Here is a 26204-nt window from a genome sequence, read left to right on the forward strand (position 1 = left end):
AGCAGGATGGCGAAGTGACTTACAGCATAGCAAGCGCCGGTTACTTTCAAAAACTCCTGTCAAAACAGCTGTGGTGCAATAAAAAAAAAATCACACTGCTGTGTTGCACTGTTTGAAGTGATTAATGGTGATTAACTATTGTGCTCATGTACAATAGATAAAAGTTCTGCAACATTCTCTCTTTTGGGTTCTGAGAAGATACAGAGAAAAAGAAAAGCCGGTGAAATACAGTAGAAACTGGCAACATGCACCATGAAGGTGATTCCTATCTGTCCGCACCACAACCCTATGGGTTTGAGCAAACATGCACGAACACAAAAATCTGCACTGAAGGGGTCGCCATGGTGATTATCTCCACAATATACCGCTCCACAAGTCAGTATCATAACAGCGCAGAAATCTCATGCGTGTCTTCCTGGGCAGGTCCCGTGAATTCCCATGGAGGGAGGAGATGTAGCTGGACGAGATGCTTCCCAAAAGATAAAAGATAGATCAACAAACAACGGCACAGGAAGAGAAACCCACCCTTCCTTCCTGTTATCTTACAGTGCCTCCACAATTGTGAGGGAGGGGTTTGATTTGCTGGAGATGGAAACAATTCCCAAATGAATCAACTTATACTATTGATGAGTTATTTAGTTCCTAACTTTCCTGAAAATGTTTGAGAAATATGTTTTTCACAAAAGGATTCAAAGTGGAACCAGGATCATCAATAATAACATAACACTTCAATAGTTTTCGATTGCTGCTCTTATTAAATCAGTAAATCTTAAACTGTACATCTAACAAAATAAAAGTGTAAAGCCGGAGTTGTTGGGACAGTTGGGATAATGACCTCTGGAAACTAGCAGTGCATATAACTTGTAGATTACATTTCTGAATGTAGTGAATATTATCCATGCTAAACTTCAGAGCAGTCTCACAGAGGTGTTTTTGCATGACTGTTCCCTGTTAGTGTTGTTTAATTTGATGTGCTGTTGTTATTGGCTTGTTATCAGGATCAATTACTTAGTCAGAAAATGTTCGCAATGCTTCTGGAGTGAATAAAAATTATCCCAATACACCTAAAGTTCATTTGATGTATAAAACAAACATGACAACTACATACTGCATCACTTGATTAGCATTAGCTAGAGAAAAACAATCAATAACTATTAATATCTGACTGTTCGGCCTCTGCAACAATATTCTGCATTTTTCACTATTTTCAACATTTCAAAGACTTTAACCATGAATGTGGCTGTATGTTATGTTGTAAGTTTACTGACAGAGAAGGATCAAATCATACTGGATTATGTCAGCATATCTTTCACGTAAAAATAGGTTGGAATTAAAAACAAACGCGTGAACTTCAGAAATACTGTGGTTCACATATATGTCGATCTGATCACACTGTAAAACTGAGCCTCTTGTAAAGGATATACAGTAACTATAACTTTACGGTGTTGCAGCAATACAGATTATGATCTGAGAGTATATTGTAGGATTTATTTATTCACTTTTATGAGCATACTGTACAGGAAACCCCTGGCAGATAATTGATGAGCCTCATATCAAGGCTTACTCCATGCACGAAAGCTTTGATCTACAAGTTCACATGAGGATTTTCAAATCTCAAGCTGACATACGATGTCAAACTCAGCAAACTACTTGTGCATCTGTTATCAGGCAAAATGAATATTTTCTTTGCTTTGGAGAGTACAGTACAGTTTATAGCATGGATGTTATTTTTGCCAGGATTTATCTCATGCTGACTCAAAGTGATCCCCTTGTAGGTTCATATCTCACAGCCAATGACCACTGATAACGGGAAATCACCAGTGAAGTGAGGATCAAGTAGACTTTGATATGAGATGCAGTCCAAGCCCAAGTGGAGAATTGATTTTCTTTCAGGATTATCTCTCGTTGCTATATTGACTACTGCATTTGTTGTGACTGAAATCCCTTAAATCACACAGAAATGTTGATACCTGTGAGAGAATGGTTTATGTTACATGACCTAAAACGCCACATATAATTCACAGTCTGTCTGCGAACAGTGATGACGTGGTGAGAGAGCAGAATCTAATAGACTGCACTGAGCCAACAACCACTGCATGTCAGTCCCCACCTGGGAGAATCCATCATCTTAAGTTTATATTTCACTCGGAAAATCTTGGTTATTTTGAGGAAATAAAAACAAAATGAGCACCAAGGACACAAATGTTGATTTTTTCCCCTCTCACTAATGTCAGCAATGCGTCTGCCATGATCAAGGTTACCAACACACAATAGCTTCAATTAGATAACTTTTCTTCAAGTTGAAGAAAACAATTAAATATCTCTCATTAAGTTTGCATAACTAAGGTAACTAATAAAAATATTGATAGTGTTCATATCTGCCATGACCCCAATTTCATTCTTATTTTTTTACCAATTTACTGCAAATTGAAACGGCTGATATAATAAACACGCTCATCAGCGTGCTTCAGTTCTCACAAATTAGATTCTTTAATCTTAGAGCAACCAAATAAAACTAAACATATCAATAATGCAGCAGTTTTCAAAAAACAATTACGTTCCAAACACTCTTCAGGCGAGGTAGCATTTCTGTGTTCCTGTCGGCTGTACGGAAAGTAGGCCACTCGGTACGTCCATAAGTAGCAGCTAAATGACATTGGTTTTATTAGGACATTAGAAGAGATCACTGATATAATTAGCATTCCACTGTGTTATAATTATCCTCCGCATGATGAGCTATTAAAGGACTTTAATTGTATGTTACACTGCTTTAACAGATGTAGTTAGATGGCAGAGCAGGGAAAGCAATTGGAGGACACAATAAACTGTGGACAGGGACTCAGCAGGTGTCCTCTGGGTCAATGTTGGCAAATTAAGTCAGAAATACAATTAACAAAACATATTCGATGTGGAGAGATGACTGGTATTCACTCTATAAAGCAAACACAGTTTGGGTACTCCTAACATTAATTAACAGACGAATACCAGGTGTTGTTTTGTGGTTAGATGGAACAGTGAGAAAATAAAGCTCATATCAAAACAAACTCTTCATCAGAATAACTCCTGTGTCAAATAATGGAGCCTTTTCACCCTTTGTTTCTGTATAACACTGCAAACAGTGTCTGGATTTTCTTTACTTCATCAGACAGAACTGTTAACGTAGCAAATTTAAACTAATTAAGCCGAAGACGACACTTAAAGCAGGATTTCTGTTTTATTAAGTTCAGCAGAAGCTTAAGCCTCGTTTTCTTGACAGTAATAAACACAGACGCTGTCACTGTCTCTATGTAAACAAGGCTGCTGGCAGCTCTGAGAAACCATACAGCCATAATTTTCAGCTAATCTATTGAATAGATGTTAAAATATTTCACAGAATGAGTCCAAAGGTTCTCTGTTAACCTGCAGGTGGCCCAAGAGAAAGTTCAATGGTTCAACTTTTACAGACAAATGCTGCAGCAGACCTCATACTGTGTGATGTACCAAGACAGGAACCAAGCGGGGCTTCATAATTAGTCATATCAGTGCAGAGTCACATCACATGGAGACAGATGGAGAGGCAAAACACATAAAAAAAATTTACTAAACACTTCAATTAATACTCTACCCCTCCATCCAAACCTGAAGTCAAGCTGCTCTAAACTACCACATCAGCTCCTATAATTTGTTTACAGCAGCTTCCTGCTTTTCTTTATATTACAGAGCTCTTTCTGATATAACCAAGAAATATTTTGTCCTATTTGTTAACCCACGTGCTCAAGTGTGTACTTGCTTATGATCTACAGGAGTAAAAAATATGTGACAGAGACAAAAATCAGTATAGCGTGTGTCAGTAAAACTCTGGATTCTGCAGCAGTGCCCCATCCAATTAGCTCCAGCATGCTTTCTAAAAGGCATTAAGATAGCATGATCGTACTGATTACAGTGAAAGAGATGGAGGGATAAAAATAAAACCGACTGCTGGGGGAAAACTGCAGGACAAAGTGGTAACTGTAAACAAAACAAACACAGAAACCAGACCCAACCAGAAAATGTCCATGACACGATAGCTGGAAGCAAACGCATTTTCAGTCACTTGGCAATTTTGTTAACAGCGTCACTTAAGGGATCATCTACTCTTACCTCACACAGTAACCGTCTCTCTAGCGAGGAGCAGTTTGTACTCTGACAGAGGTTAAGTACAAGTGGATGGTTCCACACAGCTAATGAACTCCGTTTTGGACACTACACCTCTCTGTTCACTCAATCATCACCAGTATAAAGACAGTTTGTTCGGCACTGAAGAGACATAGGTCAAGACATTGGTTAACAGGGCAGGTCAATGTTTACTGGAGTGACTAGGCCTTTAAAGCTCATGATCAAGTGGAGGACTTGGTGGTGGCGATTCTGACAGGTATGCTTTCTTTAGAGGTATTTAGAGGTATCTGGACATTAAATACAGGTATATTTAGCCTTGTTATAGTACTCGTCTTGATTCACGGTCCTCACGCTACAGCCAAATGCAGGGGACCACAGGAACAACAGTATAAAATCTGTATCACGTAGCTTGTCTGTATTCTGACCCCAAGTTCTTTTAAATACTTTGTCTATTCCATTTAAGTAAAGATAGTCGTAAAGATATATTACTGATAAAAGTAAGACACATTTGCAAATCAGCCAAGATTTGCCAAATATATATTAAACTCTACTCTAAATACCAGACATTTGTCACCTCACCCTCATTAAACACATCCTTCCAATCCACAAGTGTTCCTGGTGCTTCAACACATTAAAAGGTCACTTAGCGTGCTTCTACAGTTCAACTTCATCAATGTAAGTGTTGTTAATAATGCCCCCCCAGTTTGTTCTGCTGCCTCATTGGATAATCGTGAATCCTATTGCAGGATTTATGGCAGAGGGGCTGTCACTCGAAGATGTAATAATTTTGTTTAGAATGAGTGGGGGAAGCAGCAGGGTGCTGAACAGGCATGGAGGAGATTGGCCACGGTGGATCAAGCCCAACTCGAACTGCCACTTAAACGCCTCCAGCAGATCAGCGTGCAGGCAGGTGGGCTTCACTAACCGAAGGATGATGAGAATATGGGCAGGCTGACAGGCTGTGTGACATGTAGTCAAAGCAACCAGCAAAGATTTCAAAGGGCCTGATTAGTGATGGTTTTGTTGTATCACTGTAACCAAGGTGTCCCCTGATCTCCATAATAAAACTGCTTAAACTGAAATCAGATTTAGAAAATATATACACTGCAGAAATTATCCTTGTATACGTTTGCTGATGTGTGAATTGTTAATGCATCACACCTTTCACTTCCATCCAGACAGTAGTACTCAGTCAGTTACCCCAGCAGACACAACCACATCCCACAGTATCCCATGAAGCAGCAGCAGCAGCAATGATGATGCACAATTTGTGCCTTTGCAGCTGAGCAGCTCTGGGCCATAGCTGCCTGGACCTCTGTCTGCCTCAGTTACCATGGAAATAGGAGTTAACTTGAGAGTCTGGGCTCTCCCCGGAGATTTGACTGATGTGGAAGAGTAGAAAGGACAAGAGGGAGAAGGAGATCTCAGTGAACTTGCTGGCAAGCATGGCTCGATAAAGACGGCATCTAGACCAGCAAAATGATAAGTGTCTTCTATGTTAACAGTTCGAAAAGAGGCAAATGCATCTGAAAGATGTGCAAGTGAAAAGAATGAGGCTAGAGTGAAAGTAGAAGACAAACGGGAGCACAGTCAGCTCAGTAAATGACCCTTTGTTGTTGTTCGACAGTTACACGGCCAGAATAACATGTTCAATTATGAAGCTAAAGAGGCCAAAATACTGATAATTCCACAGTCCAGTGCATCCAGCTCTTTCAACCAACTGCACAACCTAATCACAAAGATTCATACTCCACACACAACATTAGTGCAACAAACAGAGCCGCTTTCACTTTTGTATTTGTACTTTTGTTCCAGAACTGTTAATCCTAAATGATGTTACATGACCAGGATGAGTCAGTCCCCTCTGCCCAGGCACGTGAACTAGCATGGCAGGGAGGAGACAGCGGTGCCAGTGTGTACTATGCAGAGCAGCAGCGCCTGGAGGAGCCGAGTCTGACAAGCCCATAGAGGAATGTTATTTAGAGAGACAGAGCAAGGGAAGGCAGCAAAAGAGATTGACAGAGCAGAGATAAATAGAGTTGTGTTGACCGGAAGGCTGCCTGAGGCTCCATGAAAACGGCCCCAATTACAAAGGGTTGACAGGAAAGAAAAAACAGAAGAAAATGCCCAAATCTCACAATCTAGCCGTGGCGATGGTGAGGATGACAGCTGGTTGGAAAAACAGGTTTCTGACTGATATCAAAAAAGCTGGACTGGTACCCCCTAATCACAGAAGCATTTTATAGACGCCTGCTGCACGAGGATACATTTTTAACCCGGTCATTGTCGGGACTCTGCTCGGGGCACGAAATGCCAAATCCCACTTCAGTAATCAACTGCTCAGAAATGACACCGAAAATCAACGGCAATAGTACAAGAGGAAGACACAAAAATGCAAAGAGCTAGTTGTCAAGGAGCCTTGATTTGGACATAAGTAATAATGAGCATAATTTTCCTCAGCAGCAAAGATTCAAGCATAATAAAAATGGTCACATTCATTCCAGTGATTTAAAAAAATGAATAAAGCATTTCCGAGTCCATTGAGCATTTAACACAGTGGGTAGATTTGAAGCAGTAAATGCAGATTATTGCTCAATAGTTTCATTGAGATGTGATGTAATTTAAAATATCAGTGCATGTCGGAGCTCAAAGCCCCGAAAACTAGTTGTTAAACAGTTAAATTCACTGGACAGTGGTGGAATGACGTCTTTCTTAAATTACGTCCTGCACATATTACTCACACTGTAATAACATAATTGCACATACTCGTGCCCCAACAGACTGCTCGCCCTTGTTTTAATTTGTGTTTCAACACATGATGCAAAATAGAGCGGCCGGCTTACACTACGGTTGTCAAAGGTCAGAGGTCAGAGGTCGGATCGGCTTAGCTGAACATGTGAGCAAACAACCTCCTGCTATGGATCACCAGTTAGTGCTGAGCAACAAAATATCCTGAAGTGAATTCCTTTACAAAATACGTAGATTTAACAAAAGTTGATTAGATGCTTGTGTTTCTAGACACATGGTTGAGTAAAAAAGGTTGAGGCCCTGTGATCGTCAATTATTATACTACACAAGAAAAAGGAAATGAAAAATAAGATAAGGGGCACAGTGCACATTTAGTCCTGCGTGCCCGGAATGAGTCTCTGAATCTCTGTCATATTACAGCTCTTTAATTCAAATACGATGCTTTACAGCATTTGAAAGGAGTCTCGCATTAACAACATCCAGGTGGATTTTACTGGCTGGAAAAGCTGGTTCAATCCTTTTAATGTCCCTGTGTGCAAATCGTTTGAAGTCTACCAGTTCTCTTTTGTCTCGCTCTGAGATTATCGTTACAATCTAACACAAACTGAGCGACCTACTGTACATCACCACTGAACGGCTCCGTTTATCCGTCATAGGATGACATTTACTTCATGTGGCGTCTCATCTTGACAATTAAAAAAAAAAAAGAGTTAATGAGACATTGGGTCTTTACACCATTAATTATAACTGAATAACATTCATTTAGCAACACTTTCTTCCCCCAAATGAGAAAAGTTCCTTTATTCAACCATTTAACAACTATTTATTAAAGGGTAAGAGTCCAAGGTCAAGTTAGCTGAAGCAAGTTTGACCTAAATATTTAATGTGACAGTAGTAACATGCTGATATTAGGCAGATATAATGTTGACACTAACATTTAGTAATAAGAACCAAACAATAGAGCTACAGATTGAAGGGGATGTCATCAAGTTTGCTCATAAACCAAATTACTGAACTACCTCTGTGTCTTTTACAAAGAGAGAAGGTCACTGACGTTAAAGATCCAACCCAAAGGTCTTACTGTCAGTTTTAGCTGCTATCAAACGGCCATTTGAGAACAGGAGTAAAAGGTTAACTAACTTACAGGATGTTAGTGTGTTTCCTCCTATAGACTGTTTTGAGTTACACAGAACTGGAAAGTGTAAAAGAGACAGCTCTGTCAAAGGTCAGTATGCTGTGGAGAACTTGAGATGCATTTTTGTTTGTGTTGCCCTCCTCTCCTATTCATTCGGTTCCTGTGTGTCTTTTTAATTCCACACTGTTGCAGCCATATGCCTGGGAGCAGCTAAGCCTATCTGAGGCCTCTGAGGAGAAGGCCTTAGTACTCTAATAAGGCAACAGAAGAAGACAAAAGCTCCCCTGAGACCTAATTTACACACAAATAACTAGAAAGGGGAAAAAAAAGGAGGCAAAACCACATGTGAATTGTAGCTGCAGGAGTCATTATTTGCCACTAGAGTACTTTACAGTTGTGAAATGTAGAGCTGTTCCTCCTCTGTATTTTCTTGGGGATGATATGGCAGAGACAAAAAAAAAAAAAAAAAAGGTGGTGAACCGAAAGCAAGAAGCCACATGGATAAAAATGGAGTGTGTATTTTAAGTGTGGCTTTTCCAACATCAAGTTACAAGTTATGATTTTCAGTGGTGAATAAGTGGTAATTAGTGCACTGGGTGTTGCCATGTGAGTGGGTGAATCAATCGAGTCCAGGGTTGAGAAACACGCAGAGCTATAAAACGCTGGCTGGGTTCAACTAGGGGCAAAATGCAACTGGTTCTGTTAATGCTGCTAATCGCGTTATGACAATTCTACTGCAACACTATGGATCCATCACAGTTTGACAGTTACAACACTGTCTTCTTTGTGTTTTCCCCTGAAGTCGTTGCATTTTAAACATGTTAAATACAGTTTGAATTATTTAGGTTGAGCTCACAATAAAGACGAGAAGTCAGCCAACATCTGCAGCGAAATCATTTTTAATAGATCAAAATAACACGACTTGTCATCTCGTCCCTTCGCAGGCATCGTTGGTTTATTAACGTCTGTCTTTGAATTTCTGATAGTTCTCTCCCTTGGTTATCTTTTTGGATTATTCATATATACACTATGAAATATGCTTATTGTACAGTAGCAACCAAAGAGCAGTGTAAAACATTTTAGTTGTCTAGTATCAGAACTGTCGGACGGTCAAATGGTTTTAAAAACCTCCTCCATCCACACTATTGCATTGCTGGATTAAAGGGGCTGTGTCCAACTACTTCTTTCTAGCTATTTGAAACTGACATTTTCATGCACTTCACGCTGTGGTGGGTCGACTGTGTGGAGGTGAGAGAAAGTGTGTCCTTTTTGATCTTCTCTATCTAGCTCTCTTTTTTTCCATTACACAAAAATTCATGTTGCTGTGCGAGTTCTACACTATGGACGTCTTACAGGAGAAATTGCCACTGCATCTTTCTCTGTGACTGTGTGCTCTTCACTCAGTCTTCAAGTGTGGTCCCTCAGAAGAGCTATGAAGGTATGAACACTTTTGCCTCTGGAGGTGAAATGAGCGAGCTCTTTTCTACCGTTGTCTGACCCTTCCAATATACACTTTCACACAACAAAGATGGCAGCGCCTGCCCAGCACAGGCTGCCTCATGGGGAACAGCTTGGGGTTAAGTGTCTTGTTCAAGGACACTTTGAAAATCAGGTGGGATTACTCGACGGCGTGATCATCCATGCTACTTTCACCCACTTACAGTCAGCTAATCAGTGAAATGATTTGATTGCCACCAGACAGCACCAGATTTACCTTTGCTTAATGTGTTGTTGGTGCTATCAATGTTACTTTTGACATCTTCTTTCAGAAATTCTGTATTTTATATTTGTTGCACCCAACATTTTAGCTTACAGGAATTGTTCAAGGTATTTCATTTTTCCGCAGAGATTGACTGTTTCGTGATATCTGGGTTGTTTGACAGTGTTATCAGATAACACAGCTGTGTGAAGAGAAAAAATGTCAGGTCAGTTCACAGTTTGTGATTGTGCCTTTCCTGACCCCTGTGGTTGCTCCTCTGCACGATAGCAGCTCTCCGGAGAGGAGAAAACCTATCAGTCTCAACAGCCAGAGAGCTGCACAGACCGATACTAAGGTGCTTTACAGTAATTTCACAGCTATCAACCCTCATCACGGTGTGGGGGCAGCCGGGTCAAGACGGTGGCAGCCAGAGGGTGAAGAAATGGGATCAGACTTAGGCTCCAAGCTACTGTTCTCTCCTTTCTTATCCCCTCATCCCCAAGGTTCTCTGGCTACCAGATGAGCACACACAGACACACTTTTCTGCAACTGGAGCAAACACTGACTTCTTACAACCTCAAAACGTTCCTATGAACTTTCCCTCCCTGTCATGCCACACAAGCTTCAGCTCAAATTCACACTGTGTCCTCTGCAACTGAACTATATCTGCATCGATTTCAGTGAGGAAGTTATAATGACAGCGACGGTGCATTTCAGAGAGGAAAGAAAACATACACACACCCACATGCCCATACACAATGTACACACTTGAACGCGTGAAGACACACTTCCAAAAACAGAATCTACTGCTCAAGATAGAGTGAAGCTTTCAAAGTATACAAAAAACAGCATATACTCCATCTACCAATAAACACAGACGCACATGTCATCGTGGGCGCACACACACATGCCCTCGGGTCAACAAAATGATGCTCTGACTGCAACCGCAGAGGGGAAAAAAAAGAACAGCAAAAGAATCACAGGAAGTAACCAACCCGCTCCAACCAATCAGAGATAAAAGAGGAGTCTGTCCAACCAATCCAACGTCTCATCTTATTATGGCCTCAAGGCTGGTGGAGTCAGCCTCAGGTAAAAGTCAATCTCAGTCTCTCTCTGCTGTTGTCGAGGGTGGCTTCATTTATTTCTGTACAGATCTGTAACTTTCCACTGCTGGGTTTGTTTTTTCCAGTCACTGCCCCACAGATGAGGACTTTAAATGTTATAAACAATCAGCTTAACGTACAACTGTTTCCCATTTTTACACAACCTTCTTAAAAGTAACTGTACAACAAAACCCACTGCATTGTTAAATAATCATTTTTGCAAAAGAAGCCTGCAGCATGTGAACAGTGTGCCGGAGCAGCATAGCGTGTGGAGTCATGACGCTTGAAAGAGCATTTGGGAACCAGAGGGAAAGGACAGGAGATTATCAGGCTCCTGAGCCAGCCAGCTGCCACTGGAGCTGTGTGGGTAACACTGCATCCTGTCTCCCTTTCGTTTTATCTCTCTGCCTGTTTCATGGTCACCCTCATTAAACAGCACTGATGGCAAATGTGTCTGTTCCCGGGCACCGTTAGCAGTAAGGGGAACTGATAAAGCTTCTGCACATGAGTGATGCACAGAACAAGTGGAGCGGTACATTTATTCAGATGTTTGCAAAGAACATAAAATATAAAGTCTGTGCTGAAAACTAACAATTAAATGTAGGTTCATTAAGTACTTGATACAGTTGGGCATGCTAACATGCTTACAACCACAATGGTAACAAGCAGGATGTGGTCAACAGGTGTGATCAGCAGTCATCAGCCTGTTAGAATGCAAACGTGTCCTGGCACCAAACACCAAGTACAGTGGAGACTGGCACGACTGATAGTCGTTCTGCAGGAATTTTGGTCATAAAATAACTATAATAACATATTATACTATACTAATTAAAATGAGTTAAAGTGACAGCACCAGAGTTATTACAATTCATCCTGAGGAGAATGTGAATGTGTGTGCCCTTCACACTAAAATGCAATCTGTTCAACAATGGCTCCACAGTAGACAACAGAAACTCGATCAAACATCACTGGAAGTACTCGCTTTAATCATGAAAATAATTTTAATTTTACAAGTCACCAAATATGTAAACTTGGGACCAAACAACCTTCAAAACTCGTACGAATACTTTTCTGTTTTGCTGAAAAAGTTCCTATCTTTGTTTGACTTAACTGAGTTATTGCTTTGTGTATTTTTCAGACATAAAAAGCTGACCCGTGACTTGCTTCAACATACTGATACAATGATAATCGTTATTGGAAACTGTTCTGGATAATTGCAAATCATCCTCGAGTGGGAGAACTGTTAAATACACACTTCCTGGAAACTGACAGTAAATGAGTAGATGCTGCATATTCCTGGTCACCCCATGTGGTTCCTCAGCCCAACCTGAAAGACTTGCATGACCACTAACAGGCACAGCATCCTGGTTCAAAGTCTAAGTGGCTCAGGACTCTTTCTGGAAACTGCACGCAGCACAGCAGTGGACAACAAAAACCTTTTAATGCTGTTCCAACTTTTTCCAAAAGCTTTCACACGACAACACCTCTGTCTGCTGTATGTGTAACCCAGCAGCAGCAGAATCAACAACAGCAGCAACATAACTGATGAAAGTGTTTTCGTCTCACCCAGTTAGATTTTTGTCTTTGAATCACCTCCTAGTTTTATCAAATCTTTATTAGGTTACACCTGGAAATCCAACAGGCCATCCAAACAATTTCCAAGACCACCGCTCGCTTTCACTGCAGCTGGGGCTCATACATGCCACACAGTCTGTCCGTGTGCATATGTGTGTGTTTGCGTGTGTGTGTTTGTGGGTGTAAGCTGCTTCTGTTAAAATTATTGTGAAAATACGTCAGCCTTGTGGCTGTTTCTATATCTGTAAAGACAGCTTGCATAAGCAAAGAAAGAATAGCATCGGCTGTAATTGTTACGATATAAAGACTTCAATCGAATTTCAAGTGAAGTGAAATTAAAAGTCATATCTAAATGATAAGAAGTTATCATTCCTGCATCACCGACACACTGTTAGCAGTGCCACACGTACTGTGGGACTGTTTGTACTGGAAGAAAACAATTATTATCTCTAAATAGGGGAGCACCGTCCATAGAAATTTTAATTAAAAGACTGGCAGAGTTTCATCTCAGTGTGACAACTCCATTATTTCCCACTGATAAATCAGTCTACTAGCAGAACAAATTCAGTTCGTATGGAGTGACTTCCATTGGCAGTTTAAGTGGGCAGGCCCAGCTAATCGTTTTCCTGACCTTGGCATTTTGATATCCAGCTGAAGTAGTGAGGTGAGGCTGAAATTAAAGCAATTATTCAAATGTGGCATTGCTGTGCTTTGTGTTGGGTTTCACTCTGAGCTCATGAACAAAACCCGGCATATATTTCTAGATGGCTGCCTTGTTACAGTGAGAATAAATCCACTGTGGTTGCACTTTCTGTGCCCAGTGGTCATGTGTTAAAAGCTGTTGTGTAGCCTGTGTCCTCATTTAAAGTACACTGAGCAGATTTTCTCAATAAACCTACACATATAATGTCTGATTTAAAATATTCTTCGCTGCTCTTACCTTCATCCGGATCATTCCTGGCCGATGCCTCGAGGAGTGCCACACTGGCAGCGAACGACACGTGCCTCTTGGACTCTTGCTGGAGGTTGTTGGCGTTGCGTCCCTTCTTGTCTGCCTTTCGCTTCTTGTTCTGCATCTCCTTCTCGTACACAGCCCATCTCTTCAGTTGCTGCGTACGCCTCTTCTGGGCCGCCCGCAGTCTCTCCAGACTGGGCACCTTGTCCAGCTGCTGCAGCTCCTGGATCAGCTCCAGGTGGCTGGCCATGACGCCAGGGGACGGGACGGCAGAAGTGGGTGATGGTGGAGGGATGAGGTGGGGGGAATAAGAGTGCGATTCTAGCGAGGGATGCACCTTCGACCGTGGCCTCCTCCCACCATCGTCATCATCATCCCTTCAGTGGCAGTAAACTGTCTGTGGCAAAAACAAAAATAGAGAAGCCGAAGAACAGTGTTACTACCCATAATTTGAATAAATATGTCAGTAGGCACAGTACAATGCAGAAGTAGTGTGATATAGAGTCACAGAAACAAAAATGAAAGCAATACTTCTTTGACTTAACTGCTCCATTCCCTTCCATTTATTTGCATGTTTAGAGCTCAGGTAAGGCTCTAAACATGTGTACAAATGTACCTCTACGACAATGGAGACCAATTTCTCAATTTTTATCTAAATGACTGAGGATGACTTGCAGTCTCAATTTTCCATTCGCTTTGTGAGCCGTTATAGACTTTTTTCTATCATCCTCCAAGGTTAACCACTTCCTGAACACTACAAGTAGACGCCAGCATGATGAGAAACACTTTTTTTTTTTTTTTTTTTTTTTTTAAGTGCTATGGTAGTGAGCTAAAGCGGGGATTTCACATGTCATCTGTGCTTTGATGCAGCCCGGCTGGTTGTAAACACGAACAAAAGGTTTGTTTGTGTCCCTCAAAACTCCACTGTCACTGAAACAAACTTTATCTTTCAGCTGTATGTTCAGTGACTCGAGACAAATCTGTAATAAATAAACACTAAACATGGGTCCAAAGCAGAGCCATGCACTCTTACAAACGTCAACAGAGTTACACAGAGTAAATGCAGACTAAATGCAAACTTACAGAAGTCTGTGGTCTAAGTGCTTCAGTTTAGACCACTTCCTTTGAACAGCATGCTTAACAATGTACGGACATCTTAACACTGCAGCCAGAAAACATTCTCCTGATAAAAAAGTCCAGCCCTTCCTAATGCCGTTCCACTTAACACACAAACACACCAAATAAAATCAAATGACACCTTTTATGAATTCCACACATTTAGAAACTAAAGCTTTATGTTTAAAACACGTTCTTACTTACTATAACACATGTGCTGATGAATATTTCCTCATATATCCATCCTTCTACTAATAAAAACCCTGGAGTCCAGCAGCATTAACTGATAAACAGCTTCACGGTGCAAGGTGCCGCGAAATGTAGTCAGTCTGTCACCAAACTTAAACCACATTTCCTGTGCAGCTCTACAACACCTACTCAACTGCTAAAACGTGGACAGGAAACAGCAGTATAAACACTTCCTTCACTTAGTCCTCAGTTTGCCAGCACAGCATGCGTGTGTTTACGTGCAAGTGAATAGATGTCATATTCTTATTTAGCTGCCAAGAGAGAAATTAAAATAGGTAGCCATACATACAAAATGCAACGGAAGCTTTACACACATTTGGCTCTTTAACCTCAAGCACAAAAATGTGAGTGCACATCCTTGACAGGCCTGTCTAACTACATAAAACCTATTTAGACACAAGCTGAGCGAGCTCTGTAAAAACATCCAATTGGTTCATGGCAAATGATTTGTAAAGACTGGGTCAGGATCCAAAGGTCGATCACAAGAGGATTAGCAGCATGGCTTCGAATTATTCTGGAGGAATTTTAAACTAAAGCTGTCAGCAATTTTTTTTTTTTTTACCCCTCCATGTGTTTCAAGGAAGACAGACAGCAGATGCAGCTATACAGACATAACAGTTGCAGCCTCCAACCGTAATGCTCATATAGGTAATCCGTCCCATCCTTTTCATACATGCGTATTTGTTATATACGAAAACAGGCATGTGTTGAACCTGCACCTATTTTGGTGTCAGCGCCAAAATAGTATATGTTGACTCGGACTCGATTGGCAGATGATGCAACGTAATTTTTTTGCCTAAACAGTCCAAAATCTGGGAAAACAACTGTGGATCAGGCACAAAGACATCTGGGGTCGGTTTAGGGACCAAATGAGCACGGCTGCTGTTAGTAAAAATGGATGTTAGTCTTTATAACTACAGCTTCCTTAATTTCATATGATGTTCATCAAATTACATCTGTCCCGTTTCTGTATTACGACAATGCGAACAGAGCAGTAAGGACAGGATTAGTCACAAAGGAATCTGGGTTAGATTTCGCATCAAATAAACATGGTTAAGGTTAGCGCTATTACGTATATGTATAAAGTGTTTTTCAACATTTGACATAATCTAACTTTTTAAACAAGCAATACATGTAAATAATGTGTTCACCTGTACAGTCATAATTTCCAAGGTAATGTTTTTTTCTAAAATTGTTTACTCTGACGCCATTAGTTATCTCCCGAATAGAGTAACATTAACTTCAAATGAGGTCATAAACACTGTTCTGTCAGCATCACCTGCTCCTGACACACAGTCCCCACTGATAGAGGCCCATCCATTCTTGTAATGACATGAAACAGGCTATTCAGCTCATCTTAATGCACCATCAGTGTTAAAACAGCTATTGCACTGTGCTCAACAAACAGGCAAAGTGCTTAGGTGAGGTGTAAAAATGAGGGAAAGGTTGTAAACAAGGCTCCTGTGCACGTGTCCATCCATTATATGTTTAATCCTAATGTTACAATTTTAGACAAACTGTGATTTGATTAAGTGATGAAATATCAAATGCTCCAGAGAATCAAACATACACATGAACACACAGTGGCGGCTCCATGCAACTGAAAACAGCAGGAAAGTTACACATGAAAACAGATCCTGACTGGCAGGTGTTAAAAAATTAAAAATAACACCAAATCATCAAATCAAGATCTGGTTGCAGTTTAACAATAATATTTGCAATACATGCTTATGTACTAACATATATAAGAATATATATAAAAAAGAATTATGATATAATTGGTCCTAATTTTTATTTGTTAGATTATCAGATTGTTTTGTCAGGATTTGGATACGTTTGATTTCAGTCTGTTAGACACTGCAGACTACATCCTGACGAAAAGTTAATGTTGTTGAATATACAAGGCTGAAGTTGGAGACTATCTACAGTATATAACATTATTGTATCACCACATTCCCACAGGGATCATTGATGTTTTAACCCGTAGCCGACATCAGTGCGCACACGGTGGAGTAAGTAAAGTAAGTGAATTACTACAACAATGTATATGAAATGCTTTACTTTACTACTGGCTGAAAGTTTCCTCGAATGCATCATGAATGGACACAGACAGTTTTACCTCTCTGTTCCTCTCCTCCTCTCCCTTGAGATGGGACTGCAGCAGGCAAACCGAATTACCTTCAGACAGGAAGTGTGACAAACAAGGAACATCCACTGTTTTCTTTACCCGTCTTTGATGGTCAATGGCATTAGTGCTGGGAATATGAAACCCAGGAGCTACTGGTGATCAAATCAAGGGAATCAAAGCAGAGCTAATGCTATTACTCATACACAAACACACACACACACACACACGACAGTAAAAAAAGCAGAGCAACTAGTAAAAAAACCCACACTCACACATACATTAACATCTGCAGTAATCAACTGATAACCAAACTGATTTAATCATCCAGTTCTCACAACGCGTTCTCACAAAGCTGGCGTTACAGTGAAGACAGATGATGAACCCCAGCATCATTTTCACTGGGTTGAACTCCCAGACCTGATGAGAGAAGGTTTGAACTGATAAAACCACACTATTACACTAAACAATTATTTATACTAGATGAGATATGGGATGCAGAGAATATTTGGTACATTTCCCTAATTACAGCCATGGCGGTGAGTGTCTTGTATACACAACTCTACGCGTCCAGAACTATTTTGTTGCTGAACTTTAGTTGCTGCCCTACTTTATTTGAACTTTGTGATTAACTACTTGATTGTGGCCCACTCATGGAAAATAAAACTCATCTGGTGGAGAGGATGCTGCCAAAAAAACTCTTTCAGAGAATACCACAGATTTTTATAGAGATATTCATTTGTCTATCCTCCCACAAGCACCTGAATGCCCCCAAAAACACAGCCTAAACAAACAGAGCAGTTTCACTATAAATCAAATGTCGCCGGCTTAAGCTTTTATCATGCATTAGCTTTAGTAAAGTGAGTTTTAATTTGACTACTGACATTGACGTCTATTAACAACAGCAGATGAGACAAACCATACAATTTAAAGGCAGAAGTCTGCATGATGATATGTAGTCATTAACAACAGGTGAACAAGAAAATGACACTACTGTTATTAAACAGTTAAAGATAGAAGAGAATAAATCATTTTGTAGCCCCAAGGGGAGACTATCTTACCCATTAAAAGCTTCAGTAGTGCATGAAAAAGAGGCAGTGGTATTCTAGCTCAATGCACTTGGTACGATGTCCTAGCAGGAGGCAGAAAACAAACTCAAGTTATGTAAAACTGTGGGCAACTGTAAGCCCTCTGGTGATATCACAGCCGGCCCCAGGGCCAAGGCAGCAAATCACAGATTGACCTCAATCAGCTCTCTGGCTGCAGATAAGAATGTTTCACTGCACTCACACTTTTACATTTGTGTGGAAAATGTGCAGCCTAAATTTTACGATTATTTGAAAATGCAGGTCAGACAATGAACATAAAGCAGCAGCAGCTGCTACAACTGATGGAAATTATGCCCAAAGCAAACCACCAACACAGAGTAGCAGTTACTAACAATTGTGCCTCCAGCTTTGTCTCACTTTTTAATTCAGGTTGCTGTTTTCATAATTGCCAGCTGCCTATGTATCACAAACCCACTGCTTGTATTATCGCAAAAATACAAACCAATCCTGAATAAAATGTAAGTGGTCTGGAAAATGGTCTTCAAAAGAAAGCTCAAAAGCAAAAGCATACGTCTGAGTCAACCCATAATTTAATTCTTTGTTAGAGTCTCCTGTTGCTGACCTGCCAGCCTCAAACATTAAGAAAATGGATATTATAAAAGGCAGCGACACAACTTTGTAAGCACAATATGCTATGAAAAGAATCAGGACACATTTTCCAAGGTAAATAGCTCGACAATGAATTGTTATTAGCTTGGAGCCATTTACTATCTCAGTGGGATAAGTGCAGGGAGAAGGTGAGGAGGAGAAGAGAGGAGCTTGAACATTTTGCCTGTCATGGCCACCTGACAGCTCAGTACAAAGGTTCTGTCACCGAGCATTCAGGACATTATGATCCATTTTCCCCTTTTCATCACAGGCAACTCTAATGCTGTCGTGTGTGTTGACAGGTTTCTATACATGCAGCTGTCCTCTGAAGGACAGAAAAGAACAAATCAAAGTATGGACGTTTTCTCAGTCCTCAGTCAATTCAAGGAGCTGTTTAGAGTAGAACAGGGTGTACGTGTGCTGATAGTTAGGAACGGCTGTGTTAAAAAAAATACAGGCCTGCAACGAAGGCCTCAAAATTATAGCATCACAAAACTGTGTGGTGTGTGGGTGGTGTAGTGTAGTACAGCGCTGACATCAGCTTTAATTCACTAATATCTCCACAAATCATGTGGATTGAGGTCATTCTGGAGTAATCATCATTATTAAGGTGATTTGGCTCAGAGGGCATTAGAATATGTATGCATACTGTATGTATACATAGTATAATGCCCTCTGCGCATATTCCATGGCTACAGAAAGTATTCAGAGCCCTTCGCTTCACCTTTTAATCTACACACAATAGCACATGAAAACATGTATTTTGAAATGTTTGCAGGCTAATTAAAAATCAAAGACTGAAGTTTCCTACTTGGGAAAGTATTCAGAGCCTTTACTCACTGCTTTGTAGAAGTCTCACCTGTCCTTCCCCCATGCTTAAAGGCAATGCACCATAAGAAGTTTTTAATTTCTTACAATTTAAATATGCATTTGAATCATTCTTTGAAACTGTGCAGGTTCTTTTAAATTGACTAAACAAAAACCGACACATGTAGATCTCTGAATGAGTTGGCCAAACATTACTCATTATTTCCCTTTATCCAATGTGTTATTTAAAGACATGAGAATGACATATATGGAAACATATTACAACTCACCTTAAATTAATGCTGACTGACTACAAAAGAGTGTAATCTATGAGAACTGGATGGAGGTCAAAAGGTTTAAAGTTAAACAATGTTTTTCTATTGAACACGTAACACTTTTCTGTTATGCTAAGCATGCGTCTCTCTGTTCAACAGCTAATCAAAGACTTTAATAATACCTCAAAATGAAGGCTGTATCTCTTTGAAGACTTCCCTTTTAAACTGTTTTATTACATTATTAATGTCTAATACCTTTTACAAATTTCCCCACAGTGTTTTACAGATATGCTTTTCATAACTAAAATTATAATTTTCCTCAGATATTTAACATGTGATCTTACTTCACCTGTTTAACTCCTGACTGCAGTAAAGTTTCACAGGAGTTTTCTCTCGGCTATAACATCACCAGTGGGAGCAAGCAGCCAAAATAAGAAAACTCCACCCACTGAGGCTGTGACCCCATCAATCAGCAGCTCGCCATTAAAATGGCTGAGCACTGAAAAGCATGTTTGTGAATCCTGCACCAGTCCTCTGGCCAACAGAAAATCTTAAAACTATTGGGGAAAGATAAACTAAGAGGAGACTTAACTAGTCTGCATTCACTGATTTATTGTTCAAGCAAAGAGAAAGGGTGTAAAAGTAAAAACAGGAAGAAAGTCTCCGAATGGTTTCTGCACACTGTGACTGCAACTAATAATTATGTTTAATCCCACTGTCATCAAAATGTTTACTACACAGTGCAGTGTCCTGAGTATATGCCAAAGCTGCTGCATTAATAGAAAAGCAGATGAAAGAAAATGTTTTCTCTTGCACACAGGCGCCGTGGACTTATATCGGTGCATGGCATTTAGCAACAAGGGGGCGTGTGCTGTGTCAGGATGCTCCACATGGAGACACAGTAGCAGCAGTGTCACAAACAATGGCCCAATGTATCTGACTGTGTGTGTGTGTGTGTGTGTGTGTGTGTGTGTGTGTGTGTGTGTCTGTCCGTCTTTGTTTTTATCTACATGTGTCATGTGACTTGTACAAACCCCTCTGTCATGGGAAAGAGTATAGCATGCACTGTTCACATGTCCACTTGTGAAACTGTGGTAGCAGCAGAACAACATAAACCAGTGTCCCTCCACTGTGTCCCCTCCCATCACCATCCGGACCTTCCTGTCACCTCCCAAATCTGAGACCCTGTGTTCCAGACTAACGTTTCTAGCTCCCTCTAATTAATTTAATCAACAACTAATACTAAAGTGGAACAAAGCCCAGCAAAACCAATTGGACAGATAGTAGCAGCTGTTGCACAAGTGGCACAGACCAGAATTTATTGCTCACATACAAGAACTGCACTTCTAGAAAGTTGCATCAATTCAAGGTCCTAAATGTTCTGACTTGGTTTTGTGATTGTGCAACACAGAGGAGACACTTTCACTGTCAATTACAGTAGAATGTGAGAGATTTATTAAAGGATTTTTGTCATGGCCATGATGTGAAATAGAGTATTGAGTGCTATGCAGCTGTGTGAGGCTTCTCTTTCAGTCTAGTTTAGCTTTTTACGCCACTTTTTCAAGACTACAATAGGATTATTTTGTAAAGACATTGGCACTCAAAGAGCTCGATCCAATTTCGTGTTTAAGACGAGGAATATAGCCTGTTGGAATAAAATGGAATGACTTTTTTATTTCATAATTTAGCTGAACCATAAAAGCTTTTGGAAAGTGAAGACCCGCTCTGATTTCATTACTGAGCCTTACGGAAGTGTTAAGGACATCAGAGTCAAGCAAGTGACCGCACGGTACACTTTGTCACTGGTTTAGCAAGTACAAAGTTTTGATAACGGATGCAAATGATGGTCAGAGCAGAGAGAAAAATGCAAGCAGATAAACCTGAATTATTCAGGGAGTAGTACCAACGCTTGAACTTATTTCACAGAATTTTTCAGAAACAAAACTTTTGTCCTCATCACGTCCTCATTATCAAACACCAGCAATTATCTGGGATCACGGTTAAAGAAATACTCAATATACAAATATTAAGGACAAAGCAGACAGCAATTAAAACAGGAAGCAGTCGGTTTTGACTGTTACACTTCGATTTGACACCTGACCTTTCCGACAACTGCAGCCATTAGCTGAAACACAACCCCTGGCCATGTCAAAGTGAAGTCACTGAAGTCAAACGGACAGAACACAGGTCTGTGTTTGGAGAGCCCAGATCCAGACACGCTACACTGTGTGGGCAGTTTAGTAGACACAGTGAACTACACCTGATGCAGTCTATTAAATTTGTGCTGCAACTAAACCTCTCTTTATAAAGGTGATAATGTTCAGTGGTTGTTGAAACTGTGTTAGGAAGCTGTTGATTGACTCTGAATGTACACTCACCCTGCATTAAGTGTTAACTATTGCTGCAGGATTGTCCATACGTGCATCATTGTTTGTATCTATACTGCAGCACTATAAACGTCAGCGTGCAATGCATTTGCATTTAACAGCGATTACACACATACCCTTCCCACTACTTATGCATTATTTACATTAATCTTTTAATCATGCATTACCTCTAGCTTTATATATAATCCATCTCGTTTTTATGCATTTCTCCAAAAACATGTTTTGTTTTGTTTTTCTACTCTGTCATCAGTGTGGAAAATGTCTGCATTTTATTTTGCTGAAAACACATTTAGCTTTTCTACATTTAGTTCATAGAAATACATCTTTTATTTTGTTTTCTCATGCGCCTGCGTTTTGTTTCTGTCATGTTATGAGCATCTGTCTCTGCCTCCTCACTACGAACAGCAGTCGTCTTCCTCAATGGCGCAGGAGAGCACACAAGTGGAAAGAAGTATCAGAGTAGCAGCTGCTGTGTGTAAACGGATAAATAACAAAACAGCCTTCACTGGGCACACAAACAAGCACATTTGGTTTAAGACACAGATTTGGAACTTTGAAGAAAATGCTATCCATTTAGATGTATTTAGGAAAATGAGGCAACAGGTGGCTACTTGGTTATTTTGAATCATCAGCTTTGAGCTCTGATGCTTTTGGTGAAATTCAAAGTTAAGTTTCAGGAAATAAAAACGCATAGTTGGGTCCCTACAGGACTTTGTTGGCATTATTTGGGATTGTTGCAGCTTAAAACACCTCATTTCATAGCAGCTTTTCTAAACACCGTTGCGAATAATGCAGCGTTTTAAGCTTTTTTTCCTGCTGAAATGTGTGCAAGTGCAAATGTTTCAACATTTTATGTGAGAACTTTTATTTCTGAATACAGTTTTTCATGTAAACAACAAGGTTCCCTTCTATCACTTTGTGACTTACACTAATATTACCACTAGCAATGCTTATTTAATCTGACTCACCTGTTTCTTTGCGACAACATTTTTGAACATTTCCTCTCGGCCATTCAGATTTGTTTCTGTAAATTACCTTTGTCATAAATTGGTCAGCTGTGTCTGTCTATCCAGGCAACAAACTCATCTCTAGCTTTCTCAGTCTACCATGCCTCTGCTCCTCCATCCATCTCTCCCTTGGCATCCTCTAATAGGACCTTTTTATTCTGGCCTAGTTGGCGCTGGGTGTGCTGGTGGGGAGAGAATTTATTTCCTCTGGTGAAGCCTTGATATAAAGCACTCAGGTCAACCTGATTTTGGGTCATTCTCTCCCCTGTTGTAATAATCCAGGGCAGCAGTAAACAGCTCACTGTAGATAGACAAAAGCCAGGTGCTGACGTGCTACAGGATGCCAGCTGCAGTCTCAAATGTGCCAAGAAGCATTCACACTTTTGGTGGCTTCAGTTTTTGTGCCCAAATGTAATTCAATGTTCAACAAACAAAACCATGAAGCGATAACCTAAACTCAACTCATCAGCACCCAAGTTACATTAGCTTATATCCACATACAGTAAGCCGTTTACGCGATGCTCAGCCACTAAGCCAAGCAATCTTATAGTAAATCTGCGTTTCTCTGCCAGAGCTGATCCTGCAGGGCCTACTGACCAGCATGTTAGTGACCAACATATTAATCACTGCAACACATCACCACTGGCCCTGTAGTCATGCGCAGTGCATCCAGTAATTCCCATTATGCTGATTCATTGTTGTACTTTGTCCTGGCTGACACAGCCAGGTCAACATTGCACCAACAGTCTCGCCATTGTACCGTCTTCAATCGAATATTCAGACTAGCTGGACAAAACCAGAACTCGCTGCAGCGGAGACAGACTCTAGCAGCAGGTCAAAGACAGATCAGGAAAAGGTGTAAAACATAACGGATCAGTGAACTTTTCAAGTTCACATACAAATCCTGGAAGCGGACAAAGATCCAACCAACACGGCAGTTTCAATCTGTACTAATACGTACTACTAAGAGGACCAAACTTTCCTCTAAACATCTTTCAAAAACAGATTCATACTGTTTCTCAATGATTTTTCAGACTATTATGTAATTTTAATACTTAAAACATCGTCCTCATATAGCCAATTCAAATAAGTCTGCTTCATTTAGAATATCTGCTCTGACACACCTCTGTATTAAAAATATGTGTTTGAATCAGAATCAGAATATGTTTCTATAAAAAGACAAACAAAAAAAAAGCTCATTCTAGTTTCATTGAGGTTTCTCTTGATGATGTGGCTTTCCATCTTGTTTTTGTTGTTTTGAATGAGGGGAGAGAGTGCCACTGAATACTACTGCTAAATATACTGCTGGTATTCCACTTTCAACACGTCCAGTTCTCTGAAGGTTAGACGGCCCCATTTGAGGACGCACGCGTGTGCCACCAATGATTGGGCATGAATCGAATGATGCACCTAACCTGGCACTAAAACAGCAGAGATGACACCTTCACTTATAGAACATTATTGGCATATGACAGCTGAATCACAGAGCAAACAGTGTTTTAGTGGGATATATTGTAGAATGATAAAAAGCAGACTGCACTTCGCTATCATTCTACTGCAATGTTTCTAGATGTGGGGTGAATAAAAATGAAGGTTTCACAATGTGGAGTTTGAAAACAACAAAAAACACTGTATGCTCTCAGTGGGATCTTATGCATTCATAGTGGATTCAGCAGATTGGTTTATTCCAGTGCAGACGTCAAACTGATTCTTTTTTCATCTCACAATCTGGAAATAATGCCAGCAGGTAGATGTATCACACATGCAAAGGAGTATTAGAGTTTTGACAAGTGTTCAGAATTGCAGAAAACCCAATGTGGTACCATGAGAACACAAATTCCCACTTCATTTGAATTCTGCTACCTTTAAGTCTCTTAAAAATTACAGCCCAATAATCATTTTACTACTATCTTCTATATGTAGCTCATCAAAACACACATTACTGTCAACAAATACATATCAAATTGTTTGACATCTCTGCGCAAGGCCACCACAGTGTCGACAGCAGGTCAGATGGACGCCAGGGCCTCAGATCACCCCGCAGACAATGTGTAAACAAAGGATTTAGAGCACTCTAACTGTATACCTCGTAAGCTTCTCGTTTATCTTTTCTTTTGCAAACTGCGGTTCCTCTTTGGATCGATTATAGAAGACTCACAAATAAAAATGTAAATGGACTTAAAACAGGACGTTAGGTCCGAATCAGTTCCATAAACTTGTTGGATTAAAGAAGCGAAAAAAAAAAAAAGGTACTGGTGATTCTGATTCTTTCCCACTTAACCTGTAAGTGTTTTATTTCCATATCCACTTCATGAGGAAACACCAGCTCAGCTTTATTTATTTATTGCTAGTACTACGGCCAGGTAGGATTACCACGAATCTTCCTCTGCAACTTTGGCGACAATTCCAGGCAACATATACAAAACTAACTTTCCCCGATCATTTAAGCAGAAATGTTACAGCTTCCGTGTGTGTAAGCGGCTTATGTCTTCTCATCTAGACTCAGTGATTTGTATTCATGTCTTACATCCCATTAGGGCTGAACTTTGAAGGAATATAATTCACCTCTTCTCACCAGCAGGCACTTAGCAACAGTAAAGATTCATGCCCTGCCATGTCCAAAACACAGTTTAATCACTCTCCCAACTGTCCTTTGTTGTTATGAAACTTGTAGGCTCCATTTGCTTGTCATCTTAGTTACCATGTAATGGCTCCTTAAGATGCTTTTTTTATTAACATACAGCTTTATTGCTTTATTTCACCTTCGCCCACAGCGAGCTTGTTGCTTTCTATTACATCAGCAGGAGACGTCTCGGGTGGCAGCAAGACAACCAGGTTTACAGTTTTCAGAAAGATATCTCAAACTCAGGTCGAGGTTCCTTTCCCAAGAAGACGCCACGCTGATCCCAGTTTTCTCAGTTAAATTTTGAAATGAACAAATGTTTGGGTTTTTTCTTGCAGATCTGATTGTGTAAGAGGCTCTACAGAAAGGCGTCTACCCTAAAGCACAGAAAAGGCCTGCAGCCTCTCTGCATTACAGCAGCAGCCCAAGTTTAAGGCTTGCTGTCCTGCACTGGTTCTGGGTGGGGTTATTTGTCCATCTGCTCCGCACTGACATGAACAAAGTGTTTATTTTAGACCAATCTGTCTGTTTATTTATAAAAGGGTTTGACCATAGCACGCCCTTGCCTG

At 40.3% G+C, this 26204-nt stretch overlaps 1 protein-coding gene across 2 annotated transcripts in view; it reads right to left on the reverse strand.

Annotated features, from left to right (window-relative positions):
- ppp1r16b (protein phosphatase 1, regulatory subunit 16B) overlaps positions 1-26204 on the reverse strand; it is a 63415-nt gene that overhangs the window by 27572 nt on the left and 9639 nt on the right. Inside the window, exons 1-2 of one of the 2 annotated variants that reach the window (XM_026348179.1) lie at positions 14670-14811; positions 13335-13746 (exon numbers count right to left, since the gene is read on the reverse strand). In XM_026348179.1, the coding sequence (XP_026203964.1) occupies positions 13335-13599 (265 nt within the window). In that variant the 5' untranslated portion in view covers positions 13600-13746; positions 14670-14811. Of the gene's footprint in view, positions 1-13334; positions 13747-14669; positions 14812-26204 lie in introns of those variants that run through there. The other variant, XM_026348178.1, reaches the window with a different exon arrangement.

The sequence above is a fragment of the Anabas testudineus genome, chromosome 5 (assembly GCF_900324465.2).
Source record: "Anabas testudineus chromosome 5, fAnaTes1.2, whole genome shotgun sequence".
Classification (NCBI taxonomy): domain Eukaryota; kingdom Metazoa; phylum Chordata; class Actinopteri; order Anabantiformes; family Anabantidae; genus Anabas; species Anabas testudineus.